This window comes from Siphateles boraxobius, unplaced genomic scaffold (assembly GCF_051911475.1).
Source record: "Siphateles boraxobius isolate OS27281-9 unplaced genomic scaffold, OSU_SipBor_1 8, whole genome shotgun sequence".
NCBI lineage: Eukaryota > Metazoa > Chordata > Actinopteri > Cypriniformes > Leuciscidae > Siphateles > Siphateles boraxobius.
The window spans coordinates 30085419-30108940 of record NW_027509208.1 but is presented as its reverse complement, the minus strand read 5'-3'; the positions used below and the strand labels follow the sequence as shown (position 1 = coordinate 30108940).

The following is a 23522-nucleotide window of genomic DNA, read 5'->3' as shown; positions in this document are numbered from 1 at the left end:
ATTACACTGCGCAAACCAAAGTAAGAAGGGTTGGCTCTCAGTCTCCACAGTACATAAAATATTCATTTTATTTTATTTTTCGTGTTTATGAGGAAAAAACAATGTTACGGACGTGTTCTCCGTTACGGACGTGAGCTCTCTGAAAGCGGCACTAAAAGATGCTTTAAAACTTTCACAGAGACATCAAACAGAAAGCACAAAACCTTTCTTTAACCTGAATTTCGTTTTGTATTAATTTTATCTTAATTTTAATCAATGTTTCATCAACCAATTGCCTGGATTTAATAAATAAGAAGTAAATATAGAAGACGATAGATAAGAAACGGAGGCGCCGGCGCGTGAACTGGAGCTCGTCTCATAGCCTAAATGAACCGAAACTCAGAATAGGCCTGTATATATAAAATTCTGGCTATATATATATATAATATAGCCCCCTCATTTAAAGACAGGACCCCCCAAAAATAAAATTCTGGCTACGCCCCTGGCTGGGACAATATCGACCCATGGCAAAAAGTGGTGGGGACATGACCCACCCGCAAATTACGCCTATGATTAAATGTTTTTATAGCATTTCTGCTGTGTTGGACTATGATGTCGCCACTGCGTCAAAATATTTCTCAAACGGCTGTGCCCCCCCCGCCGATGACCCAATGCCCCTCCAGTAGATCTGCTGTGGCGCCGACTCTGGTGGCAGGGTATTGGATGCTGTATGAGATACTATGATCCAGGAGCCGTCTTCTAAGAGTGGCAAACGCCTGTTTCTTCTTGTAGAGGGTCGCTGACATGTCCCGGAAGATCATGATTTTTGAATTGCCATATGTAAGCTCTTTTTTTCCCGTGCAGCATTCAATATTGAGACTGTATCTCTGAACCGAAGCAATTTAATCACAATGGCCTGTGGTCTTTCGTATTCTGCCGGCCGGTGCGGAAGCGTACGGTGAGCTTTCAGAGTAAGTATTTCATGCTCTGCGTGCTTTTTACCGTCCACAATGTCCTCACGCAGACTCACAATGGCTTCATCAAATCCGTCTTGGTGTGATTCGAGTTTGCACAGTTTTTGCCTCGTTTCTTGAAGGCCGCTTTGTCTACTGAGCGGGGCCGGATATAGGCATGGGCAAGGAGGGGCAATGCCCCCCCAAATGCCGTGACTGCCCCCCCAAACGTGATGGCATGCAAAGATCCCAAATTTAAAAAAGATTTCAAGAAAAATGGTCAGAGTGAGCGCTCTCTGCTCTCTATCCCTCATTCAAAGTAGCTACTGATTGGTAGATGCATAGGGAGGGCGTGGCCGCTTCTCCGGCTTGTGGTGAACCTGCTGAGCTTCACGTCTCAGTCAGTCACTGCAGAGCGGAGCACGCAGACACACTGTGACAGTGACAAACTTTCCAATGAGATTCTTGTTGCAAAAATTATGTTGGAAAAATAATTTAAAAAGACTAATGATGATGAGAACGTAGAGTTTGTAGACCTCTCCACCATTTGCACATATCTACACGGGTATAAGAATGCCTTTCCTCAGCTCCATCGCATGTATGTGACCTCACTTGTGATTGGAATATCATCTGCATCATGCGAGGGCTCTTTCTCCACTTTGTCTCGTGTTCTTACCCCCTTCCGCCGCACTATGCTACATCAGAGAAAAAGAAATTTAGTTATTCTGGCTCACGAGAAGGCCATAACAACCGGACGTATTTGTTAGGACTTTTGCACAGAAAAGCAGACGACTGATGCTATAATGACTGATATAAGCCATGCGGTGTACAGAGCTAAAGAAATGAAAAAAATAAATAAAAAAAAATTAAAAAAGATTGAAATAAAAAACGAAAGGACAGACAAGACAGACAGACAGATAAAAAAAAAACAAATTTAAAAAAAAAAGATAAATGCAGCCTCAACAGGGCACAAGCCAGTGTCCTATTTGTGCCGGTCCCAAGCCCGTGTAAATGCAGAGGGTAGTGTCAGGAAGGGCATCCAACATAAAACCTATAAGACAAATCAAATGCTGATAGCTGATAGCTTTGAGCTGATTGATTAGAGCTGGGCGATATAGGATTTTTTCATTTCACAATATATTTTTTCATTTCTGGCCATATCGATATATATCACAATATAAATCAAATCACTATATTTATCAAATTTAAATGTTCCGTTAAATGACTTGCCCCCCCTGATATTCTACCTGCACCCCCTAGTGGGGCTTCCTGAATCCGGCCCTGCTACTGAGTCACGTATTTCGCACAGACCGCCGTATAGCATGACTTGAATTTTCACGAAACCTTCTCCAGTTCTGACTGGAACCATTCAGGAGGTGACGCCAAGTTAACCGTCATTACTGAAGGGCTGTCTTCGGTGGCGTTAGTTGTTTCCTTCTTGTCTCGATGGTTTTTTTTGGAGGCATCCTGAAACGTTGCCAAAAGAGGTGTACACAGTTTAAATTAAAGAAAATACAAGCGTAGCCGTGTTTTGTTCAAGTTAATGCAATATAAGCAGGATTTTCTGTGGGAGCGATGCTTTCCGCATCTTACTTTATGGCGGCCATAACCGGAAGCCCAACAAACAGAATCACTGAAGGAAAGATAATCAAACATTTGAGGTCACCATTGTGGTGATTAGTGTTTGCCTTAGTTGGACACTTGACCCTCCTATTCTTTTGTCAGCTTTTTTTCTCTGGATGTATTGGCATGTGTTTAGTAAATGTTTAATGTGGAAAAATAAAAGTAGATTCAGAATGACATCAGCTGTTGTTGTCTGTATTTAATAGTAACATGATGAGGTGTCTTGACTTCGCTGAAAATGTCTGAATAAGTGATGGGCCAACGAAGATTTGGTATAGCACTGAACCACTTAGAAGAATTGTTTTGAAAATGGGTTCATTACTCCAAGCTTCATTAACAGCGACCTCGCCTGGTGAAGTACCAGGGCTGCATCTAAATTATCCCAGCTAGATAGTGGACAGGAGGCCAAGTTAAATAAATTTAGTGCACACACCTAATCACTAATCAGAATTAATCAGTGTTTTATCGTTAGTAAACCTAATATTGTGCTACTGACCATGTTGTACTATAGAGTGATATCCAGCAATGTTGTGACCATCAGATATTCTGAAAAATGTTGAAATTGTGTTGTGAGCAAGAAGCTATTAACTACGGAGTTATTTAGACAAACAGACGTCAATCACAATCAGCATATGAATCTCAATGGTGACGTGTTTCATGCTGCAGTGCATTCATGACTCCAGAAACTCCAGTTATGCAGCCGAATTATCTTATTTATCTATGAATATTTTTTTATGATTGTCTCCATTGTTGGTGTTTGATGAGTGTTGATGTTTAAATGTTTCTCAATTTTTACAAGAAAGATGAAGCATTTTTGGAAGATCAAACAGACCTTGAAGGCTGAATTTGTTTGGCTACATTTTCCCCCTATTCATTAATGCTCCAACATCATAATTATTTAATTAAATCTCAAAACTAGAGGAAAACCAGATCGTTGAATCACTTGGATGAACTCATTTCACTGTCATTAATAAACACGTCAACCTGCTTTTCCATTATATCTCTCCTTATTATATTCTCTGAAAACACTATTACAATTGCACAATGCAATTGCAATTGCTGAAACAGTTAAGGGCCCAAGTGCACAACTAAAGGAAACACTAATCTCCATAATGGTGACATTAAATAAAACATTCAATAAAACATCATCTAAACTTCCGTTGATTCTCAATAACAAAGTCTGTAGACAGTTGGCAGAAATAAAGTTAAATTAAATGCAATCGCTTCATTGCTACTTTAACACTTTAGATTGGACCCATACAGACAATTGAGTAGTGTTAATTGACTGAGGATTTTGCTGTGTATCACATCTCTATAACAATCTCCATTGTATTAAGTAACGTTTTTGAGGACTTTACTGTGTAGGATGTTGAGTTGTTAATATTAATTAAGTTGAAAAATATTTCAGGAACATCATACTAACCTTAAAAAAACATTCCACTAACATTGAGCAAACGTTCACATAAACGAAACAGAATGTTAAGGAAAACATTCTTAGAACAATTATAGCTGGGCACTGCTGGTGTGTGTACGCTCATAGAAAACAATGTGTTTGAATTTTAATTATGCGATGTGATGTGGTGTGGTGTGGCGTGGCATGCAGTGTATTACGCATTACTGCTTGTACTTCATTCAAAGTCTTCTCCAGCCATATAATAACCGTGAGGAACATGGTGAAACTTAAGGTTTCTTAAAATCTTGCTGCTCTGTGATTGCTGTCTCTTCACATTTAAACAACTCCACAAACAGCATTACCAGCTTCACTTATTACTAACCAGATTGACTTTATTTCTGTCATGTGTAGAAAAGTTATTATTGAGATTAACAGAAGTTTAGATGTTGATCATTTATTTAAATTAATAGTTTGGTTTGATGTCACCATTATGGTGCTACAGAAAACATTAGAAGAAAAACATAATGCTCTCAAAACATTCATAGAACAATAACATTTCTTGCCGGGATGAGCTCATATTGTGGCCATTGTATGAGCACACAGTGAGTGAGCTGTGAGGTTACACTTTTAGCTCACTGTGACCTCACATTGCTGACGTTGTGACCACATGATGAAATCACTGTGAGATCAAAGTGTTGACAGGGCTGGGCATGTCATTGAAGCCTCTGACAGGAAAACGCTTTTAAACAATTTACTTTTGATGTTGTTGTGTCTTGTTTTTATATATTAGTACTTTATATGTAAAATAGTTAACCTGTAAATAATACAACTATATAAGAAGCTTGCCTGCCAAAAGTCTTTGAATTCTATAAAAGTGAGCTGATCAGAACACAGAGAAGTCTTCTGATCTATGGATTGTGAGTATGAACATTCAAATGCTTATGATTTAGGACAGATTCGACTTACTTTACCTAAGGTTAAAGGAGTCTAGAAATACGCACCATACAAACTTATGGGCTTAAATCCTATTTTTTCCACCACAAACTGTTCATGTGTTATTGCTGATTACTCCAGGTAGGGCTCGCTGCATCTTTTGAGAAGCATCTCGCTGCAGCCTGCAGTGGACATCCAACCCGGCCCATCCAACTGTGATGTCAGAAGCCACACTCATATCCATAGGTCATGTCAATCACAGTACTGATTGCCTACACCAAACACTGATCCCTAAACCTACCCATCACTGTAACCTAACACCCAAAAAAAACTTTTCATCTAGAACCTACATACTGAAACCCACCTAAAACCTACCCTACCTATTGGACATGGGAGTGGCTTCTGACATCACACTTTGATGTGGGTGGGGTTGGATGTCCACCGCAGGATGCAAGTACGGCTCGCTGGACAAAGCCACAAAATCTGTGTTTATTAAATATGGAGTCATCCCAGCCTTCCTAAGCCTGTTAACAAGCAGAATCACTGAAGGAAAGAAGAGAACACAAAAAGAGAGGAGCAGAAACACATGCACCACAACTGACTTCCGGCCACAGTCTTAGATGAAAACAACTGAAGATAAAAGAAGACATTAAATCTCTCAAGGTCTCAGCAGAGGAGGATTAAACAACTCCACAAACAGCATTACCAGCTTCACTTATTACTAACCAGACTGACTTTATTTCTGTCAAACGTCTACAGAATTTGTAATTCAGAATTAAAAGGGGTTAATTCTAGTTTCATTTGAAATCACCATAACAGTTATTAGTGTTTCCAGTAGTTGGGCTCTTAACTCTTTATATATATTTTATCTTTGTTGCCTGCTGTGACGATGTGTTTGTCAAACATCTCTGCAGCAGCAAAGAAAACTAAAGTGAAATGAAATCAGGTGGTGATGGTTACCTGTTGATGGTCACCATAATCCCCCTTGGTGAGATTCATGTGCTGATTCTTGATGTCTGCGTGTTTTATCTTAGATTAACTTTTCTTGCTCATTATTATAATTTTGCTGGATTTCATGCTGCAGTTGCGCAGGATTAGTGGTGTGAATATGTTAATCATACAACACAATTGTTGGATTCAAAAGACATCAGTGAATCAATCTATTTCATATTGATTATAAAGCCATCAACAGATAACCATCATCATCTGATATCGTTTCACTTTAGCTTTCTTTGCTACTACAAATGTGATTGACAAACACACTGTCACACTGTTTGATTATTTTAGCCTCGCCTGAAATGTAGTCGAGAGTAGGCGGCTGCAGTGAGAGGAGGAGTGAAAAAAGCGCAGGCAAGCCAGACAGTTCTCGCTTCTCGCAGTGGATCTGACACCTGCGAGATCGATGCATATCGCGGGATTCACGCTTGTGCACAGTGTTGCTAATAAACTGGATGTAATTTAAGTTCTGTAGCCTTTATATGAAAATAAATTTAATGAACAAGACCATAACAAGTACTTGCTATTTAATTCCATTCCAAATAAGTGTTTATCAATAATTTTTTCTTTAATACAGACATAGATAATGTTTTTTTTTTATGTGTGTGTGTGTTCTTTTTATTTTTTTATAATAAATTGACATTGCATAACTCATAGAAATCGCACTGTCCGAGAGTACATACACGCATAAAACATGATATCCGAATTTTAAAATCAAACATTTTAAAAGAGAACAATACATCACGGTTGTTTAAACCAATCAACATTAAGCTGTGTGGTCAGCAAGTCGTTTCCCATCATGCTTTTGATCAGCGCAGTCGGTGGAGAGCAACTGCGCACGACTGCAGAATCCGAGACGTGCGCCTTGCGTTCGGGAGTGTTTTTTGACACACGTCAGCATGACATCAGAGGAAAGCGGACCACATTCAGACACATTTCTAACCAGCATGCATTACGCGCTAATCACCGGTGATCGGTTCTGTGCAGATTTTGCTCATCTCAAACAGGCCTAGTGCTACTGCCTGCTTGTGGCCCAGATCTGGCAAACAGGAGTGAGCCACCCAAGGGCCTACAAGAGGGAGACTACAACGGACAGTCCAGACTGCGGAGATATTGGTGCCCCCCTGCCAAACCTCCAGGACCTGTACTCTTCCAGAATGAGGAAGAGAGCAGGTAAAATGATCACAGACTCCGCTCACCCTGGACACCACCTGTTTGAACTGTTACCGTCAAGACGGCGACTCAGATCACTGGCCACAAGAACATCTCGGCACAGGAACAGTTTCTTCCCACAGGCCATTTCCCTCCTGAACAGTTAACACTCCTCCCAAGGCATATGCCTTAAGTGCAATACTCCCACTGTTTAGTTCAATACCCTACAACTCAGGTGATACTTATATGTAGATTTATTTATTTATAATATTCAAAACACTATAAATATGTTCATAATCTGTAAATCTGAAAATGTCTATTCTGACTAAACCCAACTGTGATACTTATATTCTCATATATTTTTATTTTGTATTCTTATAATTTGTAGTATTATGTTTCTTGTTGTATTTGTATATGTCCACTGGAAGCCTCAGTACCAAAACAAATTCCTTGTGTGTGCAAGCAAACTTGGCAATAAAGCTCTTTCTGATTCTGATGCTACTATTCAGAATTATATTTTAATGAAGTTGGAGCCACAGTGAGTGAACTTTGCGATTACACTTTTAGCTCACTGTGACGTCACATTGTGGAGAGATCACTGTGAGATCAACGTGTTGACTGGGTAGTAGGGCTGGGCGAAATATCGCATCACATTGTTACGCGCATCTCATTGTTACGCGCATCTCATCAGTAAAGCCGGTTCCTTAATTAGTAGTAAATCCCCTTCACCTGCTTTCAGATGGAGCAGCATTTACTACAAAGAGCTGTAGTTAACTGACAAGCTGAGCAGTGGTGGACAGTAACGAAGTAAATGTAATCCGTTACTGTATTTAAGTAGCTTTTTTGCGTATCTGTACTTTACTGATGTATTTAAATTTGGGGAGACTTTTACTTTAACTCCACTACATTTCAGTGTCAAATATCTTACTTTTTACTCTACTACATTTTCAAAACCAATCGTTCCTTTTTCTTTATGAGTGGATAAAAACGTAACTGGTCAAACGAGCCACCAATCACAGTACAGCGCGCACGCTTTGTTTTGAACTTGAATTGGCGGTATCTACTAGTTGCGAACCAGAGCTGTTATGAGAATTGCGAACATAGACGGTTGCGACACATTAGCTGTTAGCTGTAATTACAAATTATAATAGTAGGACATTATAGCCATACAAAAATCATAGTACTTGGATACTTAAGTACATTTGAAGGCAATTACTTTTGTACTTTTACTCAAGTGAATGTTTAAACGTAGCACTTCTACTTTTACTTGAGTAATATTTTACCTTAAGTATCTTTACTTTAACTCAAGTACATGGTATGTGTACTTCGTCCACCACTGGCTTAGCCATATCGCATTAATATCGCGGACGTATCTCTAGCGATAATTAATGCGATATGGCTCAGCTTGTCAGTGAACTAATGGCGAGTTCAGACTGCACGATTTTAGCCCCGATTTTGGCTCGCCGACAGGTTTTGAGAAATCGCAGACAAATGCCCGAAATCACAGGCAAATCGGTGCTTGTTCACGGGAGTGACAATCACGCAGTGTGAATGAGCAAAGACGCGATCTGAGAGAATCGCAGAAGAGTCACCGACGCCTGTGAGATATTTGGCATGCTAAATATCTGGACCTGTCGGCGATTCACAATCCTGCTGTGTGAAAAGTGTTCTGACTGAAAACTACATCAGCGATGACCGACAGCCAATGAGAGAGCAAGATACAGGACAGCAGGATGTTCAGGGAGGACTTATAGACCAGAATATCAGTATTTTAATAGATAGGCCTATATTTACAATTATATCAAACAGAAACAAAGCACAAACATTTGCATGACCAGCAGCAACAGCAGGACATTTGTAAAATGATTTATTTACCCCCAACTCTCTTTGCAAAACACAGTCCTTGCTCCCCTCGTCTTCCCAACCATTTCCTCCTGCCTAAACTGTTTATTTTTCTCATTTTCGCTGCAAATCAGTGCACAGACAATTTGGATCGCAATCTTCTTGTAGGCTATCATTTTTAATTACAAATTCAGTGTCGCGCGAGAACTCCGGTCTCACGCACGCGTGATCTTCCGTTATTTCCTTACCACTTCTCGCGTTTGTTTGGTTGAAACGTAGTTTGCGGACCAGGGAGAAGTTGTCGGCGATTCTTTCTTTTGTAAAGTCATGCAGCGTGAAACCTCCTGTCGCCGATCCATCGTGCAGTGTGAACACACCAGCAACTGAATGTTACCCCAGATAGTCACGCAGTGGGAAAACAACAGTGACACAATTATTTAGAAAATCAGGCCTGCCTATCTATTAAAATACTGATATTCTGGTCTATAACTCCTCCCTGAACATCCTGCTGTCCTGTATCTTGCTCTCTCATTGGCTGTCGGTCATCGCCGATGTAGTTTTCAGTCAGAACACTTTTCACACAGCAGGATTGTGAATCGCCGTCAGGTCCAGATATTTAGCATGCCAAATATTTCACGGGCGTCGGTGACTCGTCGGCGATTCTCTCAGATCGCGTCTTTGCTCATTCACACTGCGTGATTGTCACTCGCGTGAACGAGCACCGATTTGCCTGTGATTTCGGGCATTTGTCTGCGATTTCTCAAAACCTGTCGGCGAGCCAAAATCGGGGCTAATATCGTGCAGTCTGAACTGGGCATAAAGCAAACACGGATCGCCATAACGGTGGCTTACAAACTGTGATTTTCTCCTTCAGTGATTCTGCTTGTTAACATCAGGTGTCTTCAATAATGCTCAATCATCACTAAATTAATCACTTAACTATCTCATCAACTTCAACACTCTTGAGTGTTAATTTAACACTCATATCTGCATCATATCTTCCATATGAAAGCAGGTGAAGGTGATTTACTACTAATCAAGGAACCGGCTTTACTGAGGAGATGCGCATAACAATGTGATGCGATATATCGCCCAGCCCTAATTGGTAGCATCTAACACTGGAGAGGCCATTTCTAAGAATCAGCGTCTGCCTTCATCTTCTCCTTTTAGCCTTTTATAGACCATCTGTATTCTTGAGGTTGTCATCTTTGGAAATCCCCTCATAATTCATTAGTCTTTATCAAAGTCTTGAACTGTCATAAATTCTGGACATTCCTTTCGGAGCGGTCTATATAAAGCCTTTCGACTCTTTGTCCTTATTCTGACTTTTTAACACATCCAACGGAAATGCTTGCATGGTTCTTCTTTCTTTAGCAAGGCTCTTTCTAATACATGTTTTGTTTCTCACTTTACTTTTTAATGAATGCTTAAAACATTAAGTGTGGTATGCTTCCTTGTGTGATAAGTGTGGTATTTTCTCTTTTTATGTTCTCTTCTTTCCTTCAGTGATACTGCTTGTTAACAGGCTTATTAAGGCTGAGATGACTCCATACTTAATACACACAGACTTTGGGGCTCCGATAAGGTCCAGTCCTGGTTTATTTCTTTGCTCTGGCTGACATGTGGCATTGCTATGGCCTGCTTTTGGCCCAGATCTGGCATACAGGAGCGGTCCGCCCAAGGGCCGTCATTCCACGCTGCATGTGGGCCAGATCAGTATTCCAAAAGTGCCAGATGTGGGCCGGATATGGGCCGAAACAATGTTGCTATCTGGGTTTTCTATTTATAACATATTTCTCAATAAACCATTTTACAATAACAATTGCAGTGTTATCCTTTCTAAACCATTTTCTTAATAAACAAGTTAGAATGACTCCTGTGTAGTTTTTCTTCATAAACCACTTTCTTAATAAATAAATTTCAAGTGTGGTTGATTGCAATACAGAAGTGTTCTACAGACAAAAAAAGGCATACTTGTAACAGGACAATTGCATATTTTCCATAACACTGTGTAATGTGATTAAAATCATGGTGCTCTACATATCTTATTGATGTTATGTTTACTCTGATTATGAGCATAATCACATTAACCTAATTGCAGTATTCTGTTTACACTAAAGTTTAAATCACAGCATTGCCTTAATTGGATTATACAGGAATTGCATTATGAAGGTGCATATAAACAATATTTGACTAAAAATCAACGCTTTAATTTCATCTTTAGCTTCATCTCCCCTTGTGTTTCTGCAGGTCCCTGAACGTTTCTTGGAGGTAACTCAGATTGCGCTACGTGAGTTCTTCAATGCCATAGTGGCCTGTAGAGATGCGGATCCATCATGGAAGAAGGCCATTTATAAAGTCATCTGCAAACTGGACTCTGAGGTTCCAGATATATTTAAATCATCCAGTCATCTTCAGGAACTTCTACATGAGTAACATGTTACAAAATATCACTAAAATGCTTTTCTAACTTTTTTTTAAATGTATATTAATAATTTGAGTTGCAGGATTTTACCTGATTGTTTTTTTATTGTATTTTTCTGGCTTTTCACAATTGAACGTATTATATAAAGAAGCATTTTATTTATTAATGTTATCATTTGGTAACCTTTAAAGTGTAACTCTAGTCCATGCAGCCTATTATTGTGGACCAGTCTCACAGTCATGGTTTGAGAAATTCAAATTTTGTAGTGTGTATATTTCATTGAATGTGAAGGGTGAACGGAATTAAGGTGAAATAATTTTTATCATTAATTTTATGTACCTTTTGTATTCCTGCTCTAAGGTTTTCTATTTGTTCTGTGGTAACCAAAACATGGATTATTATTTCAAAATATAGAACTCAATATGCAAATGTATACTACTGAAAGATCAGTAAAAGCGGCGTTTTTCTAAAGAGCAAGTTTAATTTTTTTCTTTCCCTTCTTTTGCGGTTTGTTGGGGCGCAGCTTAATATGCTAAACAGAGTAGTCTTGCCCCCTTGTCTGTGCTTGCTTTACAGCACTATACCTCACAACATGGAAAACATTGTGCACACTGTTTGAAATAAAAAGGCTGACACAGCTGGAAATGCCTCTGCTATCAGCAAATTCATCAGCATATTCCTCAATCAGACTGTGTGTGTACTTGGCCCTTGTGCAGCTTTATCAGGATGTCTCACTAAACCAGATGTAAGCAGAGTGGAGTCACTCCTAAGTGTCTTAAGTCCCTCCTGGATGACTGTAGCATAGTTAAAAAATGTCATCTCAAAAAGCCAACAAGAGCAAATGGAAGTGTCTGTTATTGCTGATCCCAACCATTTTGTGAGAGGGTTTTGTAATCTTATATGTCTGAAATTGAAAAAGACATATTGAAACTGAAAATGGCTCCAGCTTGTGTGGTTGATCTCTTATTTTAATTCCTTCTTGTTAAGTTACTGACAAGATAAAAAAATAAAAAAAATAATTAACTTTAAAAGGATAAAGTTAGAATTTGTATCTGTGCTGCAAACTAAAGTTATGACACCGATTTTGTAATAAAGATTTAAAAAGCTTGTTTGCCTTGTTTCAATCTGGTTTTACAGAATAAACCTAAAAATCACTTAAGCTATAAATCAGGCGACAGGCGAAACGGTTGGGAGTTATCTATGTTCCCTTAGTCTTATTTTGCCAGTGTAACCATACATTCCTGTTACCCTACATCAGGGGTGCCAAATCATGGAGGACCAATGTCTTGCAGAGTTAAGCTGCAAGCTCCCAGCTGACAACATTAAAAGACTTTTTTAATGTTAGTATGCTGTTCCTAAAACATTCCTTTAACTTAATTTTTCCTCTGGTACTTGTTTTCTAAGTAAGCCACGCTGGTGATTCAGTTCCGGCCAGTCCAGACTCTCAACGTCTGCCGGGTCAACTCCGTGAGTGCTCAGCTCAAAACCTTTTTGTTTTCTGTCCCTGACTGAACTTCGCAGTGGTTGAATCGCTTCAGTTGTTGAATCACAAGCAAGTTATGCTATCTGGATACTAATTTTAGATCGGGGGAACACGCTTTTTAAATAGTTTCTGTACAAATGATTTGCCGTTCATTAACGCGATGCTTCCTTGTGGCGTAAACTCACATGTAAACAGTAGGTCGCACATTACGTGCAGATTGCACACAGAATCATTAAGAACCTTTCATTAACACTGTCCTGCAATTTATTTACAAAAATCGCTTTGAAACTTAGTTATAGCATAAATGTATTTTTATTTTCGAAGTAGGTAATTTAAACCCACAGCTTCACTATTGTTTTTTTCTGATTCAGAACAAACAAATCGACAGGGAATGTGACCCATAGAAATGATGAAAATAAACTGAGAAAATAAGAACATTTTCAAACGTTTAATAATCGATCTCTCAGCCCCGCACAGTTTCTGCTGAGCTTGGGATTCCAATTGCACTGGTTAAAACCATGGGTTCAGCCTCGTCCATTTGAATTCTGGGCATTAACTTGGATACAGTTGATTTCCAGGCCTCACTGCACAAGAAAAAATCAATAGGATATTTCTGATCTCATCCACCTTCCCAGGCAGTCTAAACTGTTCTAAACGCGAACTGCTATCTTTGCTCGGCCAATTAAACTTCAGATGTGCATAATACTGCAAGGATTTAATCTGATGTCTCCTCTGCTCCCGCAGGAGCTCTGTTTCTCTGGCTAATTTTCTCCACTGCCGCAGCAGTGATGTCTCCTCTGCTCCCGCAGAACCTTTGTTTCTCTGGCTAATTTTCTTCACTGCCGCAGCAGTGATTGTCTCTACTGCTCCCGCTGGAGCTCCCCAGGATCATTCTTCCTACGCCGGACATCGCACCTGAGCCACAGGCATTCTTCGCGCGGCCTTACGCCTGCCAGAACAGCCCTGCGCTCTCCAAGACGTCGAGGCCAGTCTTTGCCCTCCCCCCGGCAAGACTTTCATCTTCCTCCCCAACCTCCTCCTACCACTCGGCTGCCCCGACGATCCCACCTATCGGGAAGTGGACCGTAACAGGATTGAGGCAAGCACTGGGTAATTTGGTTATACAGGCTTCGCGGATAATGAACAAGCGGAACTGTATGATATGTACGTTACCTTACAGTCAGACAATCTCTCCCCAAAGTCCACAACTCCCAAAACGGTTCAGAGGCAGAGCAAAAGCTGCCTCCCCAGACACCACCGTCATCTTCCGGCTCAAAATCCGGGTCGCTTCGCCCTTCGAGTCGCAGCAACAGGCCTTCAGCGAGCCTGGGCCGCGCCCCTGATTTCGCCGCGGCACGTCCACTCCCACCTCTCGACGAGGCCCAGCCCTTCACCACGGTTTCTGCGGCCGCAGCGCCGCATGCAGGCCAGCGGCCTGCCCACAGCCTCTCAGTTTTATACTTCCGCCATTCATAACCCTTTTTTTTTCAGTGCCTTCCAGCTCCCGCAGACACTAGCGCGAGGCTATAGCCGCTAGCAGCACGGGCCCAACCATTTCAAAAGTTTTACCCAACAGGTTATAACCCCACCCACTTCCCGTGGCCTGCAGCTCCAGTAGCTCAAACAAGCTCGAGCCTGCTTTCGCTTGCAGCACAAGCCCACACTTCATTCTATCATCCTTTCTTTCCTTTTTATCCTCCAACAAATTTTCCTTTCCAAGCCACACAGGGCACACTAAGCGTGAGGCCGCCACCGACATTCGCAGCCACAGCCTCTCTCATTCAAACTAAACCACAACATTCTCTCTTCACAGCAACACCGATGCTCGTTCCGTCCAACGCCGTCGCCATGGAACCACCACCAGCATCTCAAAGCATCCGTGCTCAGATCCCCTCAGAAATTCAGGACGCTGGCACCAGAGGTGGACCAATTCCCAACTCCAGTTCCTCGCTATTCAGAACTGATATTCCCATAACCCACCCGTTAAAACCCCTCCTCGACGCTTCCTTTTCAGTGGCTTTCAGCACCCATTCTAGATGCTAGCGTGAGGCTGCCTCAGCTAGCAACAGAGGCCCAATCATTCCAACCTTTTTCGCAACAACTACTAACCCCTCCTCTTTTCGGTGGCCTGCAGCTCCGACAGCTCAAGCTAGCGTGAGGCTGCCTCCGCTAGCAACAGAGGCTCAATCATTCCAACCTTTTTCGCAACAGCTACTAACTCCTCCTCTTTTCAGTGGCCTGCAGCTCAAGCCAGCGTGAGGCTGCCTCCACTAGCAACAGAGGCCCAATCATTCCAACCTTTTTCGCAACAGTTACTAACCCCTCTTCTTTTCAGTGGCCTGCAGCTCCAGCTGCTCAAGCTAGCGTGAGGCTGCATCCGCTAGCAACAGAGGCCCAATCATTCCAACCTTTTTCACAACAGCTACTAATCCCTCCTCTTTTCAGTGGTCTGCAGCTCAAGCTAGCGTGAGGCTGCCTCCGCTAGCAACAGAGGCCCAATCATTCCAACATTTTTCGCAACAGCTACTAACCCCTCCTCTTTTCAGAGGCCTGCAGCTCCAGCAGCTCAAGCTAGCGTGAGGCTGCCTCCGCTTGCAGCACAAGCCCACTCTTCTAATTTTTCAACCTTTCCTTCTCATGCTTCTTTTCAATCTACCTCCCAGCGGATGTAGCATCCATCTAGGTTTCCTATTTCTCCGTCCAGCAAGCATTGGTCTCCCAGCGGACAAAGCATGCATTTGTTTTTCTTTCTCTGTCCAGCGAGCATTGGTCTCCCAGCGGACGTAGCATTCATCTAGGTTTCCTCTTTCTCCGTCCAGCGAGCATTGGTCTCTCAGCGGACAAAGCATGCATCTGTTTTTCTTTCTCTGTCCAGTGAGCATTGGTCTCCCAGCGGACGTAGCATGCATCCCTTTTTCTTTCTCTGTCCAGCGAGCATTGGTCTCCCAGTGGACGTAGCATGCATCTGTTTTGCTTTCTCTGTCCAGCGAGCATTGGTCTCCCAGCGGACGTGGCATGCATCTAGGTTTCTTCTTCTCTGTCCAGCGAGCATTGGTCTCCCAGCGGACGTAAAATGCATCTGTTTTTCTTTCTCTGTCCAGCGAGCATTGGTCTCCCAGCGGACGTAGGATGCATCTGTTTTTCTTTCTCTGTCCAGCAAACATTGGTCGCCCAGTGGATGTAGCAAGCATGTAGGTTTCCTCTTTCTCTGTCCAGCGAGCATTGGTCTCACAGTGGACAAAGCATGCGTCTGTTTTTCTTTCTCTATCCAGCGAGCATTGGTCTCCCAGCAGACGTAGCATGCATCTAGGTTTCTTTTTTCTCTGTCCAGCGAGCATTGGTCTCCCAGCGGACAAAGCATGCATCTCTTTTTCTCTCTCTGTCCAGCGAGCATTGGTCTCCCAGCGGACATATTATTCATCTATGTTTCCTCTTTCCAATCCAGCAGGTATCGATTTCCCAGCGGATACACAAAATCTCCCAGCCGGGCTTCCAAAATGTGTTACTCTGCCATCGGCCGGTAGGGCTCTCCAGCCCGAAGCCATGAGCTGCTCCCATCGGAAGCTCACCCGTCTGACACCGTGAACTATTCCCATCCAGTCGCGACGTGAGCACAATGATCGGGCATTCCCAAATCTTGCTGCTCCTCATTATTCAGCCAGTACCGCCACTCTGCCTAGCGCAGTGAGCTGCTCCTGCCAAGAAATGGCAACACGGGCCCTCCTGGTCAGGCATAAATCACGGTGTTCCTCTTTTTTTTCGGCCGGTAGGGCTCGCCCATGGGACCCCGCTACCTGCTCCCGTCCAGAAACGGAGCGAGCCCTCCCGACTGGCTGTTCCAATTACGACTGCTCCCCATTCGTGAGCCAGCAGGCCCTCCTGGTGAAGCAATCAGGCTTATTCTCCAAACGCTAGCCTGCCAAATCTCTGTGTTTTGGGGGTCTTTAGTCTGGCGGCTGTCCTTGTTCTTTTTGCTTTTGGGGGAGTACTCTGGGTTTGGGCAAATATTCCAAGCTCGGAGCCCTCGCCCCGGACAGCACGCCAAATACGCATAATCTTTACTCTGTTTAATTGATGTAAGGGTGAACTCGTGAAATTATCCTATAAACTCCAACACTGCTTGAGGGGGCTTTTACACTGGGCTCGTTTGCTGCGGTCCGAGGTCGAGCGCGATTGTTCCCGGCGCCCCCCGCAACGTTGGTCTGGTTTCAAACTCAACTTGATTCTATCGAACTCTGGTGCATTTGCGTACATCTTACATCATAGCAAACGTGCACAGCGCATGATAGAAAACATGACGCGGGTCAATATTTTGTGTTTTTTATTAATTTGGTGCTATCATGCATAGCTGAGTAAACAACACATGTTAACTGTGTGTGTGTGTGTGTGTGTGTGTGTGTGTGTGTGTGTCGCATAAGCTGTCTTTCCGCTGCTTGCAAATGGACTCTTTTGAAGAGAAAGTGGATTTCCATACATTTGTTTCCCTGATTGGAAACAAATGTTTCCAATCAGGAAATCTTTTTTACATCCAAGATGGCGCCGCGGATGGCTGCCTCGGTGTGGAGCTCTCCAGCTATTGTGTTGTTTTTGTTCGTTTGTTCTGCGTTTAGTCATTCTTTTCCTATCAGTTTCACCAAAGACGAACTACTGGACATTAGGAAACAGACACCAGAAACCTTTTCTACAGTTTTTGATTATTCGGACGTTTTGCTGGACATTCTCGTTGGAGGTGCAGCGTTGTTGTTCAAACGCGCGTTCAGACGCAAACGCGGGAAGCGAGCCGGCGCGCTGGTTAAACTCCGCGAGCGCGGCCTGCGCACTGCACTCCCCAGTATTCATCTCGCGAATCTCCGATCCCTTCCTAACAAAACGGATGAACTTCTTCTCCTCACCCACACTAACAAGGATTTTTTTAAACTCTGCTGCTTTGTGCTTCACTGAAACCTGGCTGAGTGAAGCCATACCGGACAACGCAATACATCTGCCGGGCTTCCAGCTGTTCCGAGCGGATCGCATCGCGGAGCTAACGGGGAAAACGAGAGGTGGTGGATTGTGTTTCTACATTAACGAAAGTTGGTGTTCAGATGTAACAACACTGAAGAAGATGTGCTCTCCTAATTTAGAGGCACATTTCATAAACTGTAAACCCTTCTACTCGCCTCGGGAATTTTCCTCTTTCATTCTCGTGAATGTTTACATCCCTCCAGACGCGTGCGTGAGCGCGGCGCTACAACAGCTGGCTGAACAAATATCTGAAACGGAACAAAGGTACCCAGACTCTCTTTTAATCATTCTTGGGGATTTTAACAAAGCAAATCTTTCCCGTGAACTACCAAAATACAGACAGCACGTTACATGTCCCACCAGAGACAGTAATATACTGGACCACTGTTACACCACAATAAGAAATGCGTATCACTCCGTCCCACGGGCAGCTTTGGGGCTCTCTGATCACTGTTTGGTTCATCTCATACCGACCTACAGGCAGAAACTGAAATCAGCTAAACCTGGAATAAGGACTGTAAAAAGATGGACTAATGAAGCAGAGCAGAATCTACAGGCCTGCTTCGATTGCACTGATTGGACTGTTTTTGAAGCTGCTACCAATGATCTGGATGAGCTCACAGATACTGTAACATCATATATAAGTTTCTGTGAGGATACATGCATTCCTACCAGGACATTCTTATCATTCACTAATGATAAACCATGGTTTACTGGGAAACTCAAACACCTTCGTCATGCCAAAGAGGATGCTTACAGAAGTGGGGATAAAATCTTGTATAACCAGGCCAGAAACAGATTGACAAAGGAGATCAGAGTTGCTAAAAGGAACTACTCTGATAAACTGAAAAAACAGTTTTCATCCAACGACCCATCATCAGTCTGGAATGGCCTGAGGAACATCACCAACTACAAGTCACCATCCCCTCGATCTGTGGACAATCAACACCTGGCTGACGATTTAAATTCATTTTACTGCCGGTTTGAAAAGCCCTCATTCACACCACACACCCGGTCTGATCTGCACTTCACACTTTCACCATCACCTCCTGCACTCCAATTATCACTCCCCCCTCCTGCCATCCAACCTGAGCTTAAGGTCTGTGTGGAGGACGTGAGCCGAGTCTTCAAAAAACAGAAGACTAGGAAAGCCTCAGGCCCAGACGGCATCTCATCTGCTTGTTTAAAAGCCTGCGCTGACCAACTGGCCCCGGTCTTCACGCAGATCTTCAACAGATCATTGGAGCAGTGTGAAGTTCCCTGCTGCTTCAAACGCTCCACTATCATTCCTGTCCCCAAAAAACCCAAAATCACTGGACTTAATGACTACAGACCTGTCGCTCTCACGTCTGTGGTCATGAAGTCGTTTGAAAGACTGGTGCTGGCCCACCTGAAGGACCTCACTGGACCTTTGCTGGATCCCTTTCAGTTTGCTTACAGAGCAAACAGGTCTGTGGATGATGCAGTCAACATGGGACTGCATTATATCCTGCAACATCTCGACAGACCAGGGACTTATGCAAGGATCCTCTTTGTGGACTTCAGTTCGGCCTTCAATACCATCATGCCTGGTCTTCTCACAGCCAAACTGACCCAGCTCTCCATACCATCCTCGATCTGTCAGTGGATCACCAGCTTCCTGACGGACCGGCAGCAGCGAGTGAGACTGGGGAAACACACATCCAGGACTCTCACCACCAGCACTGGCGCCCCAAGGCATATGCCTGTAAGTGCAATACTCCCACTGTTTAGTGCAATATCCTACAACGCAGGTGATACTTATATGTAGATTTATTTATTTATAATATTCAAAACACTGTATATAGGTTCATAATCTGTAAATCTGAAAATGTCTATTCTGACTAAACCCAACTGTGATAGTTTTATTCTCATATATTTATATATTTTTTTTAATTTTATTCTTATAATTTGTAGTATTATGTTTCATGTTGTATCTGTATTTGTATATGTCCACTGGAAGCCTCAGTATCAAAACAAATTCCTTGTGTGTGCAAGCACACTTGGCAATAAAGCTCTTTCTGATTCTGATTCTGATTCTGATTGCACGCACTATGCATGAATACATTGCAGACTCACTCTTGCTCGTATCCAAGGTAAATCTTCATCCCATAAGTGTGTTCTGTTTAACTAAATACATCTGAATCGGCTAAAACGCATGCACAGGATACTTTACTCCCTGAAGCACCCGAGTCCGTGTTGCTTTCACATACACTCGAACCGCAGCACGGTTCAGGGGCAACCGAATTCAGACCACCTCCTCTAGGTAGTCTCGGGTTCGATACCCGGGTCCCATGACAGCGTTCACATTAGCGATTTTTCATGCAAACCGTGCCCCGTTCCGAACTAAACTGCCGAACTAAAAGCACGCTCAGTTTCAGGGGCTGTTTACACCACACCGTTTAAAAAAAAAACAACTAAAACCAAACTCGATCTGCTTTGCAAAGGAAAACTCGACTCGCAAACAAACAGTAAGCAATGTTCAAGTACAAAGGTCAATTTGAGCGAAAATGCAGTGGAGTAACAAATATGTATTATGTTTTACAAATATAAATAAATGAGCCTAGATAATATTTCACAAATAAATACAAACCATCCAACAAATTGCATACACACACACACACACACACACACACGCACACACACACACACACACACACACACACACACACACACACACACACACACACACACACACACACACACACACACACACTAACCCGGCTCCATAAAATTAACTAATCTCTATTTTTAAATTAAATGATTATAAATAAAGTATATAACTCAATGAATAATAACAGGTATGTTACTAAAATGAATTCAAACAATTTAAACATAGTTTTAGCTAAATGAATGTATATATAAATAAAAAAGTATATAAATATAAAAATACCTTACATTTCCACAGTGCTGAAGATGTAGTTCTTTATGCAATGATAAAAACAGTCCAAAGTCATAAACTAAACCCTCCTGGTTCATTCAGTGATAAACTATAGGGTGAAATGAAGCTTCACACCCTCACAGAGACGAGAGGAGTTACAGGACAGATGAGCCTCTGGGATGTGCCAATGTCATAGCATATGTAAAGTTAGTCTGCTTTCCAGAGTTTTATTCATATTAAATTCATTTCAAAATCTTAAAAGTTAAAATTAGATCTTTTAAAATTAAAAGACTGTTTAAATCAAATCTTTAATGTTTTATTAAAATCGTATCTTCTATTTATCTTCTTAGAAAACATCTGTAGGATATAAATGATTTTACATAAATTTAACCTAAGGTATTATTTTTACTAAACAGTTTAAAGCAATTTTAAAATTGTAAATCAAAAACTGCTTTGGCATCTTAGATCTTATACAAAATTATTTCAAACTGTATTTTTTTCCATGCCGCATGAAACATGTTGTCAAAGTTTGTCACAATGTTTTTTGTTTTTTGTAGTTGTTGTTTTTGTTTTTAAGAAATCCCAGGACTCTACATTGCTCTTATTAAGTTGTATCATTTAGAAAACCACCGCACATTTTCAGAGACGTGATGTACCTTTTTGGTCCATCACACAGCATATTTAATTTTACTCATCTTAATTCAAAGCATGATCTTATATGATCTATTGCACATATAAGATGTGCATATATATTTTACTTTTCTTGTATCTCGCGAACTATCCTTAATCAGTGTGGAAACACACAGGGTGAAACCCTTTACTGAGAATATACTATCGGTTATCTACTCTAAATATACAGTATATGTAGAACTTTAAAATGTTAGCATTTGTTGATGCGACAGTTCGTCTGTTGGAACAGACTTTGGGGGGGCTGATGATACTATATAGCAGGAGGCATGCCCTTTGACCTCCTCCACTTTGGAGGCTTTTTGTCAAATACCTTACAACTTAGTCCTTAAGCGGCTATAGTAATTTATTGTCATGTGTAACCTAAAAAAAAACAAGAGGTGATAAAAAATGTTAACGATGACCTACATGGACCTCATGGCTACGGCTGTGAGAGGACTCCATTCCCTACTGAAAGAACATTGTGGACACACAGCTCTGACGTTTTCCAAGAGTATTTTGCCCAGCCTCTTCTGTATAAATAGTCAAGACAAATCATTTCTGGACCAAAAACTTTTGCACCCTCACTCCTCTTACCACCTCATCAAAAGACATGTCTAAAAGTGAGTATTGTCTCTATAATTAATTTATGCTAAAGTGTTTTATTTAAAAAGATTGTTTATACATAAGGAAAAGACGGTATAATTCATTAGTGTTTTAAACGTGCTATTGCTGTTTAGCTTATCCTCTAGCATGCTTTGTTGCTCTTACACATTGTTATATGTTCTATATCAAATGTGTTGGCGTCATATACGTTTCAGAAAAAAAAACATATATATATATATATATATATATATATATATATATATATATATATATATATATATATATATATATATATATGTGACCGATCACGGAAAGTAGGGACACAAGTCGGTTTTGGGGCATTTTGAGTTATTCACAGATTCTGAAAGTGTAGTCTCAAAGCTTTCCAACGATGTGTAACACATGGAAATCTGATAATATTTGGAGATGTTGTGGCCATTTGAAGGTAGGCACACAAAAAAGCTAAAAGGGGAGAAAACAGCCTCAAAAGATTGTGCAGTTCTCACCTCTCTCTGCTGCTGGGAGTGACAATAGGGCTCATTTACATCTCATTTAGATAAGCCATACCCCCTGTAAAGCTCCCCCTGTAAAGCTGTAAAGCACAGGGGGGAGCAAAAAGGTCAGGAAAATGTGCCATCAAAGAAAAAAAAAAGTTTGCAAACAGGTAATAAATAAATGTCTCTTAGCATCTACCGATAAAACTGTATAGGCAACTCTTATGTACACTGAATAAAAAATAAGATAAACTCTAGAGAATGTTAAAATCAGAAACAGGATGTGCTATGTGATTTTATATATATATATATATATATATATATATATATATATATATATATATATATATATGCTGGGCAGTAGCTAATATTAAGAAATATGTTGTGCTTTTACTTTTAAAAATGTTGGTAACGTTACAGTTAATGCTTACAAACATTGAAGATTTTGAATACAGAAGTTACATTTGTAATGGTGTATTTTCATTTAGATGTGGTATTATTATTTGTGCAGTAGCTAAGATTAATTACTGCATAAATTAATTAAGATTATTAAGTAATAAATTCATTTTAAGACAGCATGGAATAGATTGTAGAATATGCTGTTAGCTATAATTTGGATGGTATAGTACCATGAGCCACAATTAAAGTCTTGTGACACTCATGGCAGGCGTTATTGTTGTTGTTGTCGAGTTTCTGCGCGCCGATTGCTTTGGGCCGGGCCTAGTCAAAGTCCAGGGCTGTTTTTTAGTCCCCGTCCGTCCCTACATACAGTATAGGAGTATGCATCAGAATAGATTTTATTGCCATTGTCAATGAAAGGTTTTACAGACTAGGAATTTTCTTCGGTGTACTCATGCAACATGAAACACAAACTTTTGCTAATGATAAAAAATAAGCAATAAACTGGTTGATTGATATATTCTTTTTTTATTTTCCATAAGCAAATCAATCAAACATTGTTTAGAGTGCTTTTCATACAAGAATGTAAAACTAAATTCAGGTGGTTGGTTGATAAAGTGACATTGCAGGTGTTGTAAACAAGAAAAAAGGTCTTTGTGACACAGTCCAAAGAAA

At 41.3% G+C, this 23522-nt stretch overlaps 1 protein-coding gene across 2 annotated transcripts in view; it reads left to right on the top strand.

The window, feature by feature from the left end:
* The window catches only part of LOC143728779 (prospero homeobox protein 1-like), a 66397-nt gene extending 54007 nt beyond the window's left edge, over positions 1-12390 (top strand). For both annotated transcript variants that reach the window (XM_077219618.1, XM_077219617.1), the window contains exon 5: positions 11122-12390. In XM_077219618.1, the coding sequence (XP_077075733.1) occupies positions 11122-11307 (186 nt within the window). In that variant the 3' untranslated portion in view covers positions 11308-12390. The remainder of the gene's footprint in view (positions 1-11121) is intronic.
* The last annotated feature ends 11132 nt before the right edge of the window (positions 12391-23522 follow it).